Consider the following 18,139-nt stretch of genomic DNA (forward strand, 5'->3'; position numbering starts at 1 on the left):
TAAGGATATAGATGGCCGCGCCAGTGAGTGAATGCAACTAAAAGAACGCTTTACCACCCTAAACTAAATGTACAGCTGGACTAGCTTATTGAGTATATTTAATAGTCTTGAGATGTACCGCGGTAGAGTTTCATGGGCCGTGCTTCATCGACTATGGCTGAAGTACACCCTTGACAATTAGAAGAGACCGGGATCACATCATACGTTCAATCACAGTCACAGGATGGCAACACTCACTCTCATACTGCAACAATTACGTGTTGCAGAAAAGCAAGGGTTACAGTTGAGAACTTTTTGTTATGTTCTGACCGTATTCAGTGGAAGTTGTTTCGGGACGCTACGATTCTTTTAGCTCTCGAAAACTTCCTCATAGATAAATTGATCAGCTCTACATTCTTATAGGACGAAATCAAAAAATTAAAATCAGAATAGCAGGGGTTCGTCTGACACTGAACGACCTTACGCGTATCCAGTGTCCCAACTCTAGATCTTTTTTCCGGCTATGGGATGTATTGTTAATATAAGCCTCATTCATTTTAGTTGATTTTTCATAATGGTTCCCTAGATCTCCTAGATAAGTCTAGCCAACGGCCGGTCAACAAAGCATTAACATTGAAGAGTGGTACATGCGACGTCAATAAAAAAAAGGGGTTCTCCGTTGTCGTTCGTAGTTTTACCCTCAAATGGTATGATAATATATGCCGCCTTTAGACCTATACAGCTTCCTGAGATCCTCCCTTGATCTTTACATTTTATAATCTGAAGTTCCAGCGAATGCATTAAATACGATAATCTATTTTTGTACTTAACTGATGTTGGTCCTAGCTGCTATGTCAAAGAAGGTCGTCGCGCCTGTTCCTTACCGTTTCTATTATAAAGTCAGAGTAATTAAATGAATACCTATATGTCGTTCTTCTCATCGTAGAAGTGATTGCCATAACTAATGATTGCTCTAATTACTATATATATATATATATATTTGATTTGGACTTTTACGTAAGCTACCTTAACATATTTCGATACGATTCATTTTATCAGATTGACTCACCGATACTTATTTTTTTTGTTTCCTTTTATGTTAAGCTATGAACATAAGAATTACAGTAAACTCTACACGGGTCGAAGGAAGCTTAAGCACACATTCAATGGCCAGACCTGCTTATTGAATGTCGAAAGTGCTACCGGATGTTTGTTTCAGGGCCCTGGCTATGTTGCGAAGAAAGCGTTGTAGACATCTTTGCGAGAACACTTAAGTACTGTTTCAGCACGATGAAAACGAGGTAACAAATTAACATGCTATTCAGAGTAACGCATGCATGATTTCAGTCGGACTCTATCGAACGTGACAGAGAAATAGGGGAATCGCAAACGGGACGTTAGCATCAACTTCGTAGGATGCTAGCGTCCCGTTTGCGATTCGTTTTTGCGACATATAAAACGATGTAACCGTTGTTCATCACTCGTCAGCCACAGATTGAATTCGAAGTCATCGAGCGGATGAACGGATGTATAGCGGCCAAAAGATTAAACCATAGGGAGGCAACGGCGTCGCTGTCGCGCCGCCTTCATTCCCTTTATCTGAACGTCGTTTTTAAGAGAACGATAGAAACAACGACGACGACGTCAATGAAGCGGAAACTGAAGCAAAATGAAACTGAAAAAAATATCTATGAAGAACTGAGCAAAGTAAAACTGAAAAGCTCGCTTAATGCAGGCAGTGACAACACTGGATGGCACGTGGAACTCGACGAGTGCGTGAAGCAAGCAACGAGCGGAATGAGATGTACTTCTTGATAAGTAACATTATGTTCATTATGATGGACGGACTGAAGGGCTGACGCATCGACAATGGATAAGATAGGCGGCGACGGCGGGAAGATGATGCCCAGTCGGGACAAGACACAGCTGAATGAAACTAACGAACTGACAGATCCTGCTCGGACGGGCTGAGTGAGCGATTCTGAAGACATTTGTTGTTTATCGCATTGGTCAGTCAGTAGCTGGTCGGAGGCAGCCGAATTTGAAAAAGCAACGAATGGTTCTCCTCGTTCTTTTTCGTGTTCATGGCGATGCAATGCGGTCGTACCGAACGCAGTGGAATCAGAAGCCAAGTAGCAACGGTGTCCGGTCCGGTGAACGATGCGAAGCAGCAGCAGCAACGCGTAGGCCTTCAGAAACAGGGGACGAGAGGGGAGAGACGGGGGGTAAGCGTTACACAGACGCAAGCTGTCGCACAGCATAGTATCGGCACAATGGCTCTGCGCTTACCAGCATTCCGAATGCGAGGAACTTGAAGTCAACCCAACTGACAGTTAGTTTCGTTACGCGGCTACGCAGAGCCACCTCAACCAGAACCAGCACTACAGCTGCTGCTGCTACTACTATTACCATTTTGCTATAATTTGTGCCTGTACCAGCTCCTTCCCCTATTATTCTTCTCCGCTACTTTCCATCTAATGCCCGCGGAGTGAGTGAGTACCAAGCGTAGGCCAAACCAGCGAGCAACATAATCAAAAACACAGTTCACTCACTGAGCAGTGGACTAACGACATGGTGGCCATCGAGCATCAATATTTCTATCTAGAGGCAAAAGCAAAGATGGCCGCGACAGAAGCAGCATCGGCTGCAGCGGTAACTGCCTGTTGTCATGTCATCCAGGAGAGCGTTTAGAAACGAGAAGTGCGACTGCGGCCTCGATGGCAGCGGCCGGAACCGGTAGCGGCGGCGTAAGCGTGCTGCACTTCGAGCGCATCGCATTATCCGCGATCCAGAGACGAGCCAACATCATCGAAGCTGCTGAGGCGGCTGCAGCGCGAATCATCACCTTTACTACGATCAGCGGCATTCTCAATAAGATCAAGAAATCACCAGCATCAGGTTCAGAATCAACAACGACAAAGTGGCCACGGCAACGCCAGTAACAGCATCTGCGCATCAGCTCTTACAAAGGCACATACAAAGACATTGGAGGTCATCAGCTAGCTCCATAGACAGACACGGAGCCACATGTCTATTCCAAGTTGTCGTCGCCGGCGTTGCCGTGACGGTGCGGCTGGCGTTACCATCAAGATTATCTTCTCGCCACCCTAACTCAGTCCAACTCGCTGGCTGTGCCGTCGTTGAACCTTCCTTTGCCTTCGTTCATCGAGCAAACATCTACGATGGCAGACGATGTACCCTTTCGAATGGCTGAGACCGATGGAACGGGTCTGGGTCGTTCTGGCGACAGTCACTGCCCAACCAGCAGCACGGACATCATCATAATCTAACCATCTCCGGGTATTCTTTTTTCCATCATCGTCATCACCTTCGTCATCTTTTCTTTCTTTTTCATTTTTCTCTTTTCTTTCCATATATCCTTTCAATATGGTCAATAAAGCCGGGCGCTGTGCCCACTCTTTGGGCAGAAATGGCAGCGATCGCAGCCCTGCGATGTCAACGACGACGACAACAACAACAACGACAGTGCGTCATAACCGACCACTGACCACTAACCGATAGTTCTTACCCTTTGCTGCCACTCACCCCAGCTGCTCCCCCCGACCTGCGCTCGCTCTCTCTCTCTCTGTTAACAAAATGATTTTGCTAGAGGGGAAGAACATAGTCATACTTCCAGCTCCCCTGACTCAACCACAGGACGCAGCTCACGCTACGTCTAACTGTCATACCGGTGCAGGTAAACAATATTTTACGTTCGAACTGACGAACAACAGCCATAGGCAGCAGGTCGACGGCAACGAAGATGGATTATGCGCGTTCACAGAACGTCCGCTGCGAACAGTCGCCCCCCTGTTGCTGTATGATCCCTATATGATAAATATATAGTATGATGATAAAGGGGGGGGGGGGGGGGGTAGGTAGGTACTTGTTCGGCCGTGTCTTTGTCTTTTTGGTTTTTAGATTAAGAGGCATCCACTGGCTGAAACTGAGCAACACCTGCCTTTTTTTTTCTTCGAGTCTTTACGGTTCATAGTTTTGATGTTGGAAAAAACAAGTGGGAACATTGTTACTGATCATCATGATTGTCTTAGACGACCACCGCTTACCATGGGAATACGGGGAGGGGGGAGGAAGGGGGCGTTAGCAGCTAAATTGCTTCTCTGCTGATTTTCTTTATGTCATCCTGCCGCATCGACTGACAAGTATCTTTTTATTCTGTTTTATATCTATATACCCTATGCTAGCCGATGCAATCAATGGTTATTATTGTGCGAATTGTTGGCTTCCTATTTAAATGGACCCGGTGCTCGTAATAATCATTATGTTTTTTCTAGCTCTGCAAACAGGCGACTATGACTAGGCTGGAGGGTGTATTGACACGCATAGCCCAAAATATGGGTAAAGGTACATTCAGATAGAGTGAGTTCATGCATCCGCACGTCGTGCTCGAGTTTTATGTCTACCGTTGTCGATACAGCCAGCTTCAGACACCTGACCGCTCGCAGCTAGAAACAAACCTTTTATTTATTTTTTTTTTTAATACGTTCGGCCTCAAATACAGATCACTGCACGTCTATCTAAATGTTCCCAAAAATGTTATAGGAGCACTCGACTGAATACCGCAAACTGTATGAGAAGCCATTTGTACAAATCGTACTAAATAATAGCCTTATAATAATCATATAAGGCTCTCGTTTATAACACTGTAGTAGTTATAGGTTAGGAAGTCTAAATAAATGTTCCATCAATGACATACGATGGCTCCATTTGTTCGAACTCGCTAAATCGTTTAAAAAGAGAAAAGAAGCCCATAAAATCTACAATGAATTCTTCATACGGACCGCCGTTCATATGACTCAATAACAATTGTTCCTACTCATTGGGTTGCATGAGATTGAAAAGATAACATCTGGCGTCGTTGTTCAACGAAACTAAAACAAATGGAAAAAAAAAAACTAGAAAATTCGGTTGCCACATTTACCTGTATGAACTGTATTATTTGTCAAAAATTTCGTCCATCGTTATGCTATCTATAGGACAAAGATATCTGGGTACAATTGACTCCAGCCGCACAAATAAGGATTGATATCTTTATTAGTTAACGAATACTTCCTTAGTTAAAATTACGGATTTAATGGCGGACTGAAGAGGACTTATTCAGGCAAAATGTTTCACTTTGTTAATTGATGGTCAAATATTGGTTTTCTGTTTCGATCTCCCATTTGCTCAGGCTCTTAATATCATTGATTAATATGAAACAAGCTAGCGATCCTTGTATTAAATAGTCATTTATTTCTCACGTAGACAACTGGAATAATAACGTAATCTTGGCGGTTTTTCTATAATACTCTCAAAGACGGCCGCAGCGTCTCGTCAGCCTGCTGCTAGATCTCTTAAAGAACCAACGGATAATCGTCCGTTGCTTACCAACCTACTTACCTGCCCTACATTGAAGCTTCAAGCAGTTTCGCCTGCTTGAGAATGGCCATTTTAGCTTGTCCATGGCAAGCTCGCGATGGCTGTACTTGCATAGCTCCACATCAGTGTCTTCTTTCATAATATTTTCATTCTTTCGCAGTCCGCGAGGATCGAGCGATTGAGTAAGCCGGCCGGCCAGCCAGCCTGCGAGCGAGCAATCTGAGCGTCTGTGTCGAGCGTCTGCGAAGCTCTCGCCAAAGCGACCCACCGTCTTGTGCCGACCATTAGCGGGGGCAAGTCTGCTGGCAGACAGGGAACGAAGAGGTTGTAAAACAATAACGACGCTCCCGAAGTTTCCCCTACCCCAATAGCGCGTTTTCCGTAACCGTTTGCAGGACCGCCACAGACAGAGACGTACTGGCCTCTCGGCGCTACGCAGATTTAGGCTTAGAAACAGGGCCGATCAAAAACTGCATCATGTCGGTGGGTGAAGGAGAGGCTGCTGGTGGCAGTGGTGTGATGGGACGAAAACGAGAGGGTCTGTGCATGAGGCGGCCTGCATGTAGTTTAACCGGCAGCTTTGTGAGGTTCGTGTCGTTCAATCCCACCTGGCCCAAACGAACCATTCAATTCTTACCAGTAACGAGTTTCTGGGTCGCTGCTGCCAGAGATCGCTGGGTTGACTACTAAAGCAGTGAGCTGTTGATATACAAGTATTATATTTTAGCATGGTATAGCCGAGTTGTAGGCTAGCTAGGGTTATGCATATACTGTACTGTAATGAAAAGAAATTAAAATTCTGCTTTTTATATAGAAACTAGGCAAAATTCAATGCATCTCCTCAAATAGCTTCGAGATCAATTAACTTAAGTGCACTGGAAAACACCAATATTTTGAAAGAACAAATAGACCCATAGAATTTCCTTATGTATTGCAATAGTGTCTGTTTAACAATGATATTTACCGTTCGTTTTGTGTTACAGGAAGACATATAGAGTCTTTAGCTTCCATCCATCATTGATATTCTGGCTACCAGCTAAATACAGTAACTCCTCTTGTGATTAAAAAATAAAAGCAGAATCGAAAGAAATCAGCTTTTCGCTAACCGATTTTTCGATTCCCGCTGCTCTGGTAGATACTGTTCATTTGCTAACAACAGAACCTGGCAGTTCGACAGGAACTTAGCTGCTTCTGTTGTTGAAGGCCATACCTTACCTATATATAAGGTGCATAAGAAGCTGCTGGCTGGTTTCTATGAAGAGAGATTGTCGCTTAAGGTAAGGGAGGCAAGTATCATATGCGGAAAAAACATTGAGGCAGTTGATGAAGAAATTCGAATGAACTGGCCCACTTTCAGTAAAATGAAGCCGAAAAGGCCACAAACCAAGTAATAGTATCGCTGCAGTGAGGAGCACTAAGGATGCTACTCTAATGACTTCAACAGGACGTAGTGTTCATCAACTTGGTCTACCAAGAGGTACCGTAGAAGAACGAAGAGGCAAGGGTTGCATCTCCATTCTTCTAAGATACAATTGACATCGATGATGCTTAGTTAGTTCAAGACCGTGACCCTTTATTTTTAAGCGCAATAGGTGTATTAGCGTCTTCTTTAATTACATCGCCTTCTCTGATAAAGCTTATTTTTTTGCCGAATGGCTACGTAAGTACATAAGGTCATTACATTCACAGGTTAGAGAACCGAAACGGGGGTATCGAGCAATCCCCTCAGTCTTAAAAAGTCTTTGTACGGTGCCGCTTTTGCTGTGCGGCAGACATATCATTGGAGCCTTCTTCTTTGAGGACGATGATCGAACTTTACTGTCACATGCCGCAAACCTTATCAAGAGCTGAAAGAAGAACATTGGATACAGACAACTTTTGGTTTTAATAAGATAAAAAAGTTTTGCCATAGAACGCGGAAAACAATTTACTTAAAACCATGTTTCCAGCTCGGCTGAGCTTGATTTCTCCCTATGGGAGTATGTAAAGGACAGAGTCACCAAAACAATGCTGAAAATAATCGACGACCTGAAACACAGTATTTATGATGTGATTGGTAAAGTTTAGACCCTAACTATGGACAGAATTACGTGCAAAGGATCGAATTATTTTTTGGGAAAACATTTGGGTGACAATGGTTTTAATGTGGAGTACAAATTAGACCTTTTTTGCTGGACTAGGGTAAAAATTCGGGAGCATTTTTGTAGTCACTTCGAAGGTATTGAATTCTCTCATCGTGCATAATGAATGATTGCGCTGGCACCTACGTGAATTTACATAAACTTGATACATACGTAAATCTACAGATACGTATAACTATGTGCACACGCACACGTACAAGCCGCGAAAATGATCAAGTCAATCGAGTGATAACTAGCCATATATGAGACACTACACTCTTCACAAATAAGTACACCTTTACTTTTTTGGTTGAGAGATATTGTACAAAAAGGTTTATTTACATTGAAATCTCTTCATATTTCTTCCCGCAGGTTAAGCGCGATCACATACCTCTCTCTCTCTCTCTCTCTCTCTCTTTGCCTTCTGTTCTTACAGCTTCAATCGCCTGCAACGGTTCCTTTTTTTCTCTCTCTCACAATTTGATTCTGTCTCTCTCTCTCTCTCATTAAACTCGGAAGGAATCTTTTCCTGTTTCTCTCCGTATCATCATCACCATCAGCATCACCGTCTATTTTTATCTCCTCGGTCCCGTTCATCTTCTATGTCCCATGGTTGCCGTTTTTATTTATTATCATCACTTAGTCTTCGCTCCGCTGTTCTTCACTAGCATAACACAGCAACAGGCAAAATAGAATGTGGCTTTGCTCAGATGTAACTGACGTCCTCCGCTGTCATTGCCGTAGTGCTTGGTGTATGATCCTCGTATTATCTATTTCTTTACTATTATTTATATACGTGATAATCTTTTCCTCTTTTTGTTTTATTATCAACTCGATCGAGTTCATCATTAGCGTTATCATAATCACTTTTATTTCTCCACTACAATTGTCTTCACGTTGTTGTTGTGTATTTCTATCTGCAAATCCCTTCTCTTTGCATTTATGTATGTACGTAAATTTTTGTGTGTTCGAAATGTTTTCTATTGTGTTTGGGCATGTTTTTACGGCTCACCGGTAGATGGCGCCGCCCCGATCGATAGGTTTTTCTGCTCCTCCTGTTTCTGCGTTTACTCGGCAAAATCGGGTGGGGCCATCGTCACATGGCTAGAGAGACACACACACACACACACACACACACACACACACACACACACACTAGACACACACACACACACACACAGACACACACACACACACACACAGATACACAGATCACACAACAGACGCCCATTTATTCACGCACTCATGCCATGTTCATGTTGTGTTCCATCTTTCAGGAGTGGATTTTTGGGTGGGCAGAGGAAAAAGCGCTCACACAAGAGCAATTGCGAATATACACCAATATCATTACTTGATCATTATCATTGACAGTTCTTAACATCATTTTCATTATCATTATAATAGTAATTATCTATTTCTGTCTCATTAGATTGCTTAATATGTACACGGCACTATGGATTTATGTTGGCCGGACGGGCTCGCTGTTCAGTGCAGCGCGTTAACGTGAGCGAGTCACGCTTTGAGCCATTCGAAACACACGTATATTACGTCTTTCGTTTTTCTTTCTTTACGCTGACAGTTGTATCAGAATCAGTTTTATGCTTTTCTGTCTGGTATATTGAATCCCGAGGAGCGCACCACTTAGTAATTGTTTCTGCATCAATCAATCAATCAATCATGAAGAATGAATGAAGGGAGAACGAGTATTGGTTAGAAGAACTCGTCCACGCCAGCAAACGTCAAGTACAGCGCCTAGTTGCAGTATTTCATTGATGTCTACCTAAAAGATTGAGGACTCGCTCCCTGTGTAACCTTACATGTTGTTACATATTTCAGTACATGCAGCTCATTTCCAAGCATTTCACCTGTGGTAGTTTTTTGCACTTTTACGCGAGTAAGTGCGCAATCCGTCCGCTCGAACGACTAGGCGCCAATCGCAATTTACCAGGAGTAAATGCACTCAATAATTATCGTAGACAGTTACTTTATAGATATTGACGTATGTCGTCAAAGTTACGCGTGTATGTTATGCGCTGTCCCCATACGCGTGAGCGAAGGCGCCGGTGTCAAGACAACCAGCGCCTTTGCCCACGGTGTACCCGAAGCCAACGCGGCTCGATCTGACCGACCCGTTCGTCTCTGTATCTGAGATTGCCATAGGAACTGTTGCGCAATCAGATACTGCTGGGCGCTTGGCTGTTCAGCCGATCGGTCGTTACGATCACCGTAGTGGACATTGCCTCGCAAGTACTTCGAAGTCTGGTACACACGTTTGAAGATAGGCAGATAGATTAGTTCGTGGCTAATCGTCGAGATTGAATGATGCTGATCCTTCGTTTTATTTATACAGAATCATAATACAGCAGAAGTCATATAACAGCCGTAGTGCTCGAGATTAGATGCACGCGCACGTCGTTCCGTTCCGCTGCGCTGCTGCCACCCGCTCCTGGCAACTGTTCGCTGGCTCCGATTGGGACTTTCGCTGGCCGGCGAACGCGACGACAAGAAAAAATGTTCGTAATAAATTATTAATATAATATAATATATATCGGCACCATGATAATTATTACAAATTAATATTTGCTCTGCAATTTCCATTCCTGCTTTTATAATAGTCTGTATTTGCATTGTATCTGGAGGGTTATCAGCCTTTAGAGTACTACTGCTACGATAATTATCGCTATTACTAGAATAATAATAAATAAGTTATTAATAATATAATCATCACCGTGTCGTTATTCTATATAATTATAGTATTTTCTTACACGTATGTATAATTTGTCAGATCTTCTCGATTTTTTTTGTCTACAGCAGTCTCGAATGCCGTCGCCGCCTCTACCGATCTCTATTTGCGACTATTTGACACACGAGGCCAATAGACAAAGTAACGCACTCGTCTATGTCACGGTTACATCATTTGTCATTATTAATATTATAATATATTACATTGATATTATGGTTATTATAATTATCGTTAGCTTACTTCGCCGTTTTACCATGCTTCATCCCTAGCCTTCTCCTTAAAATTTTTATATATATATATAGTTCATCCGTTTCAACTCTGAAGCTAGTCGTCGAGGCAACAATAGCCATTGCTTTTTCATTTGTTGCTATTTATTGTTACATTATGGAGGTGTCCGACTTTATTCAGCCTAGGGCATCCCGAATCGACACCGATCGATCTGCATAATTTTCCTAAGTCTGTATAAACTAAGATCTTTACTAATTAGTGACGCGTCAACAAGAACAGCAAGATTTAAGACGGTTACACGATTCCTGTTGCGTATAACAGTACTTCAATTTTATGACAAAATTTCAATTTCCCACCTGCTGCTAATAAATTTATTTCAGTTTATTTCAACACACTTTTTTTTAGAAAGATATGTAACGCTTGTTGTTTTTCTTCAGTAATTGCTCACCATAGCTTTATTCCTTCAGTTCAGATAAGGAAAACGAAAAAAAAACAAAAGGAATAATGCACATATCTGCATTGATACAACACATCGATGCACATCAAATTAGTACATTTGTATAGATATATTATACATAGTGGCTATGTAATGTTCCGTAACATAGCGAGCGACACCGAACGTCTCAGCCTGATTTTTATTAACAGCGGACAAAGTCTATAGTAAGCCCATTCAGGGCCCCTTTCGACGTCCTGTGTGTAGGAGGTCATCTGAGGTAAGTTTCCGCCGGATGACAAGAATTATTAAAATTATACAATACAATAGCGTCATTATTATTAAACCTTGCCTAAAAACTTGCTCCGGCTATTGATAATTAGTTTTATTCGACCTAGCTGACATTCGGCTCGCACAACTTCGCCTGGGGCAATGGCCTATGCCTAGTGATACTTCACCCCTCCATGTCGTTCTCTCGTGTTTCTGTCCCTTCTCAGTCTCGGATGTTAGTAATGATGAAGAAGACTAAGGGAGTCCGCACCGAGCAGCGACTTACAATCACTCTCTACCAACCTAACAAGTTGCCGCCGCTGCCACGGCCGTTGGCCATACATCAATATGGCCGGACCCTGAAACAGAACGGGCCAGAGAGACCTAGGAAGTTTGGGCTCGCCCATGGTTCTCACTTCCACATATATATAGATCTATATATACGTATGTATTTGTCCTAACTAACATGAGTGGGTTCTAATAACGTTTCAATTGATGCGAGCTATCTGCCCGATAAACGTGGTTATATCCACAGCCTTTTTATTGCACAGCCTACCGTTAAGCCCGGCCATGCCGGGACCGTCCCCAAAAATAACTCGAGCCTCTCTGAAGTTTTCGTTCATTTGAATGAAAAGGTGGAGATGCTAATGGGTCGAACGCGAGAAAAACCACAGACGTTCAATCTATCCCGTATGGCAGTAGCCAAAGAATGGGGTAGAAAGCGACCAGTAAATATAGCTTTTGCTGCGAAAACTATCTTCAGATTAAGCAAAACGTACATTTAAGATGCACCAATAGCTTATTCCTATGAATTCTTTGGACACTCTTCAAACACGTATCAAAATGTATATTTGAATGAATTTTTAGCTCTGCCTTGTTATCGCTTTAGCTTTTTCTCAGGATAATAGATAAGAAAATCTGTCAAAAGTGCTAGGGCCCAGCATATGTATCACCGCACATACACATGTGCTGCTGTTTGGCCAGTATTTATAGAAAGAGACACCATCCCGTCTCCATCTGCTCACCCTGGATGGTCAGACAACGATCATATGACCACTCGAAAAATAGACAAAGCTCACGCGTTGATTGTACCTTCCTAACCCAAACTTTGATCCTGGGTCTATACCTAAACATCCTGACGTATGGCCCTCAACAAATCTTCGAAATGCAAGTTATAAGACAAGTTGTTTTTTTTTCAATATAAGTTGTTAAATTATAGGGTTTAGCGTGTGGTTCATTTGCACGGTTGAATACTAATGAGGGCTTCGTTTGTAAGAGTTTTAAGCGTTCACACAGCTGTTTAGTCCGATCTGCATGTAATCTTGCTATGCTTATTTCTACCTGGTATGTTACGCGGATACGTAAAACAACATGACGCATAAGTTGGTCAGTCAAATAGAAATTTCAAACCATGCGATGATACGTCTGGCCTTCAAGCTTGTACATATATCTTTTTAGCACTTCTGCTCTGCATTACTAATTTGTTTTGCAGTGGTAGTTCTCTGATTAAACGATATCAACAATAGGAGGCTAATGAGACTATATGGATGTAGCTTTGCGGTTGATTGAAACAGAATCTTGCACCAGCTTTCACTCTTTTACTGCTGTTGGGCTAGAGTGAACTGGAGGTTTACACACATCATGTAGACGCCACCAGAGGGCAATGCGTTGCCCCTCGTCCGTGGTTATCGTTGATAGATGGTCTCTGATTTCGCATCTCCTCTTACCACCTTCTTCGTTGAGGATCTCCCTTCGACGGATTCCAGTATGCTTTATTTGTTTAGCCATATGTCCTGTAGTCCTCACTAGTTCTGTTCTGTCTCTTGTTGTGGCTGAAAAGCCTCGCTCGTTGTTCGTTCTTCGTCAAACACACTAGTAGTAGTAGCAGTAGTAGTAGTAGTAGTAGTAGTAGTAGTAGTAGTAGTAGTAGTAGTAGTAGTAGTAGTAGTAGTAGTAATAGTAGTAGTAGTAGTAGTAGTAGTAGTAGTAGTAGTGGTAGTAGTAGTAGTAGTAGTAGAAGTATTATCGGGACTAATATTCCAACGTTCGTCTTCGTTCTTCTGTTCGGCCCCATCTTAGAGATCATCATCCTCATCGTCGTCGTCATCATCAGGATCATCGGGAGACACGTTTGCCACAGCGGAACCGATGCTACCTAGGGGCAATGGCGGAAGCAAGTGGTGGCCGATTCGGTTGCTGTTGCTACTGCTGCTAATCGAGTTGTTGTTATTGTTGTTTATAGTGCTGCCACCGGTGCCCTGCAGGGGTCCAATAGGCCCTAGCACCGAACCAAGCGAATGACCGCCTTGGCCCATTTCAGGCGGTCCGTGTCCACCTACAGGCGGATGATACTGCAATCAGCTGTAGGGCCCTCCGTTGAGCGCGTGGTGAGCCTCTAGCGATGTAACAGGCTTGCCGTCAGCCAAAATGGCGGTCACCTCGGATGGTGGGCATTTATTTAGTCCCATAGAAGGAATTAGCCCGTTCTGAAGCTTGCTTTCTTTTTTTGCTTTCATGCGACGGTTCTGTAATGAGGCAAAAAGCCGAAATAAATAAAAATATATACGTACGATATTAGTTGAGTCGTCATTTAGCCTCTAAATAAAACGATGTCATTTGTCATTATATAGAAAAAAAAAAACTTTTCCGTGTTTTATACTAGGTACTTAAGCTATCTTGTTTTCAACACGAGACAAACCACATCTACACCCGGATTTGAGCCTAGATCACCACGTGCTCTCTAGTTTAGCAGGCTAAACACATTACTCACTACACTACCATAGAGATCTATACCGAGAAAAGCCTTTAGTCATCACCATAAACAGCATTCGTGATTAAGATGTTCGACGAGGCAAGAAAAATGTACAACGGATACAAAGTTATATGAACATATAATACGCTTTAAGTTAGACACAGATGTGCCCATGTTCAGTTTCCAAAGTATTAAGGTCGATTACGATGATAAGAAATCTTTGAATAAGTCTTTGACAAAGCGGACCCGAAATTTCACCAGGACAGTGTATGCGCTTGCTAAGTGAACGCGTATAACACATTATGTAACTTCTATCTACGAGAACGTTGAAATTGCTCAGTGCACGCTAAACGTGACAACATCGCAAAACTGAAAATGTGAGTAAAGTCCTAAATAACAAAAGTCTGTCTTAAAAGTTAAATTACTTAATGTATGTTATATGTTTCGTCTGTCTTCGTGATTGTCCGACGAGAATTAATTACTATACCAAAATTAACTGTACTCCTTTTGGGAAAACAGAGGAACTCCAACGCTCTTATACGCATGACCGTTTTGTTACTAGTATATTTGCGCTCTGTTTCGTCCACGAGTTTCAAGCTATCATGAAGCGAAAATTCGGGATAGAAAGTCATATATTTCTCATAAATGTGTTCACTGCTGTATATTGTATGCTAGTTGGGCTCTCCAGCTGAAAAAGCAGTTCCCACTCACGCAAATCTCCAAATTGTCCTCGCCTTTCCTAGGGTAACTTGCTCTTGCACTACTTTTTAACTGCTCAAAGAAGCAAATGGACAGACAGGTAGAACAAACGGTAAGTTCGGCTTGAATACCCTTGAAAGAGTCTCTTCTTGCCACACTCTCTTGAAGAGTTACACGCGCTTCTGCACCGCGTTGCTGTTGTCACTCTTGTTGTTTCATATAATCATTGTTACTACGATTGCTACTGGCATTTCGATACTGACTAGTACATCCTTCCACTGTGTTTGATAGACGTCCCCTGGCACACACGTTATTGCCATGATATTGCATCAGAGAGGGCGGATAGGCAAGTGCTATGGCCAGCTTGGATTTCGTTACTTACACGCGCAAGTAACGAAACTGACCCACAAACCCAGTCCGATTAGACTTAGGATAGATAAAACACTCTATTGGAGATACTATTCGATATGATTGCAATTAACGTACGCGTAAGCCTATTATTTCCAAAAGTACTATATTTGTGTATGGCTTGCAGTTCAACCACAGATGGAAGACGATCGATATAGCGATCTGAAATCGGACCATTTTTGACAGTTGCCGAAGCTCAGATGATTAATGCACAAGTAGTCAGTGGCTGATCAAAATGTCTGAAATTATCAAATAGAGTAAACAAGATTTGTTTAAGTATATTTCGAACGAATCTACGCTGGCTGAAATTGGTTCCTCTAGTGCCTAACACACTAAAGCGTGCACTCTGGAAAGTTTTAGTGCTAGGGAATTTCTGGATTTCGACATCGTGGAAACGCCTCCATTGTCATTCCAGATGTCAGTGATATAATAAGATCATATATACATAAATAAAAACGCTCGTCATACAAACAAAACTAAGACGAAATATTAGTTAAAAACACACACACACATATATTGGATCGAATTTTCCATACATTTCGACATCTTTCGGCCAGCAAAATAGCGGATACAGCTTTAGAAACTGTATTGGCAGGAAGGAAGGAAGGAAGGAGCGTGGTTGTACTTTTCTGCCAGGTTGAACAACTACGTAATAGGCGTAATCAATCATAGTGGCCAGATCGGCATAAATCACTGTAAACAAAAAGAATCAGCGTGACCTGAGATGTTTCGGCCTTCTCCGACGTCGTCTCCAGCACTTGTCTTAAGGCTCCGCTATTCCTTACACAGTTTGCATGTGTACATTGTATAAGTCCGACAATGATAGCGGATCGAGTTCGACCTTTTCGTGAACTGATTTGAAAGCCAATAACGGGAATTCATATATTTAGGAATATTACAGAATGATCTGGTCAACAATGCTGGATAAACGTACGTTTTCAACCATGTAACCTGGCTATTTTTACAGATCTAAAAATTGAGCCATAAGATCGTATTGCATTGGCTGAACGTATTTCAATATTTGTTCTGTAGTGGAGATGTTTATGGAAATTGAGTAGTGCTACAAGGTATCGCAGGCGTATTGCGTCTCCTGGATACAAATATCTGATGCTACAATGAGTTCTATATTTTATAGCATTGCTAGCTATAGTAGCTAGTACAGAATACCGTGATTTCATCAAAAACAAGGAGGATATCATTCCTGAGCCAACTAACGCGGTCGGGAAGATGTTTTGCCTACTACTTACTATAAGATAAAAAAAAAAAAAAAAAAACTTTAAGAAACTCCTATGGAATAAAATTCGTATTGAAATCAATATCGCCTGATTGAAAACATTAGATGGCTTATAATAGCTTGAAATACATAAAGCTTTTTTTCAGCTCAGATATTTTAGCACATAGTAATACGACTGTTATGCAAGGCTCTTCTAGGAGAGAGCTAGAACTATAATACGTTCGGAGAATAAAATAGTTGCCAATCCACACAAATAATTTTTCGGGTCTGAATGAAATTATAAAAAAAAAATGATGTCGCCATAAAACTCAAGCATTTATCACTTTCTGCTTATTATTCTCGGGCTAGCAGTATATATATATACACATATATGTGTGTATATATATATAATTGATCAGTTGAACTGAGAGGTCCGTGTTCTTGCTGGCAAAAATGGGGTTCTCTGACGGAAGAAGGAGAGTGACCACGGGCATAGCAAATCGTTGCAGTTTTTATGGCCACCGACCAATAATGCAAGCTTTGACTATGGAAGATAACTTTTGTCATCGAAGTCCTTTTGCCAAAGTCAAAGACGGATATGACATTATTGTAATGATTATTACTGGTCTGCAATAGCGAGCACGGCAGCCGCGGTAACAGACAAGACGACAACGAAGCTCGTAGTGATTGTTATAGCAGCGGCCACATTGACCACATCTTTATTACGAGTACTCGGATAGACGGAAAAGAGAAGAGGGGACAGAGGAGAGAGAGAGCCGGCAAAATGCGTTATCTGTCCAATCGACTGGACGCGCGATACGACACGAAGGGTCCGAAAAGCCGGCTACACACAAGTACATTTATCCATCAATACACTCGTCCATCTTTAGTCATTCCGTAAGTCAGTGAGTGGTCTACAAAGTTGACGATTCGAGACATACTCACCTTTGGCAGAGTCAAACAGCCCTGTCTTTCTGCGACGAAATGTGTGAAAAACGTGACAAGGCTGAAAATACAGTGGGAGAACGGGAAAAGGACTTAGCAGCAAGAGCGGAACGCAGTAAAAGTAAAGAAGGTGCACAAAGCAGGCAAAGTGCATCAGCTGCTGTTACCGTGCTTGTAAAAAAGGCTTGGCAGATACTGAGTCGAAGTTTCTGCCATCTGCTCGTTGAACTGCAGCAACAATGTTTATTGCGTCGGCTGATTTGTTTTGCCGCCATTACGCATGTTCAGTACCGCTGCTGCACTACTAGCGGGTAGGACCAAAGAGGCCGGAGTGGTTGCGTGAAGTACGTACGTCTGGCCCCCTGTGCACACACACGCAGCTAACCGGCTACATGTCGGTATATATTTTTGAAACTGGGCAGACTTGGATAGACACACGCAAAGAGGTGCACGTATATGTACACGTTGACAGACACATGGCTCCTACCTATTGTCTACCGAAAGAGTTGCCGGTCCTACCCTCCTTTGGCGTCCAGTGGCTACTAGTTCAGCGGCTGTTACGATGACATCAAAGACCGCTTTTTTCTCAACATAATCATCGTCATCATGACAAGTTGTATGTCTATTGCATTTTCTTCAGCTGTCATTCGACGCAAATGTCGTTCACTCTCTCGTAGCCTTCCGTCCGTCCTAACAAGTCCGACCATTAGTCAGCCGGCCGGCCAACCACGTGAGGCGGCACACGTAGACAAACCTGAAGTTGCGTAACCGCTTCAAAATTACAATGATTTAAATAATTAACACCACTATCAAAGCAGTAATGACAACATCATCGCGGTCAAGGTGCGCGTGAGACAATCGTCGTCGCTAATTCTTCATCGCATCTGTAATAATGGCTGCCCCGAGCTGGCTACTCGTTCTACTGCTCGAGGTAAAAAGTACAACTATTACATACGTTGTGATTCTGGTG

General features: G+C 42.5%; 1 protein-coding gene across 1 annotated transcript in view; it reads right to left on the reverse strand.

Annotated features, from left to right (window-relative positions):
• Window positions 1-10,733: 10,733 nt before the first annotated feature.
• Window positions 10,734-18,139, reverse strand: part of LOC111255335 (uncharacterized) — a 73,032-nt gene continuing 65,626 nt past the window's right edge. Inside the window, exon 4 of the mRNA XM_022817209.2 lies at window positions 10,734-13,677. Within this exon, the coding sequence (XP_022672944.1) occupies window positions 13,510-13,677 (168 nt within the window). The 3' untranslated portion in view covers window positions 10,734-13,509. The remainder of the gene's footprint in view (window positions 13,678-18,139) is intronic.

This window comes from Varroa destructor, unplaced genomic scaffold, assembly GCF_002443255.2.
Source record: "Varroa destructor unplaced genomic scaffold, Vdes_3.0 BEIS01000001.1, whole genome shotgun sequence".
Taxonomy (NCBI): domain Eukaryota; kingdom Metazoa; phylum Arthropoda; class Arachnida; order Mesostigmata; family Varroidae; genus Varroa; species Varroa destructor.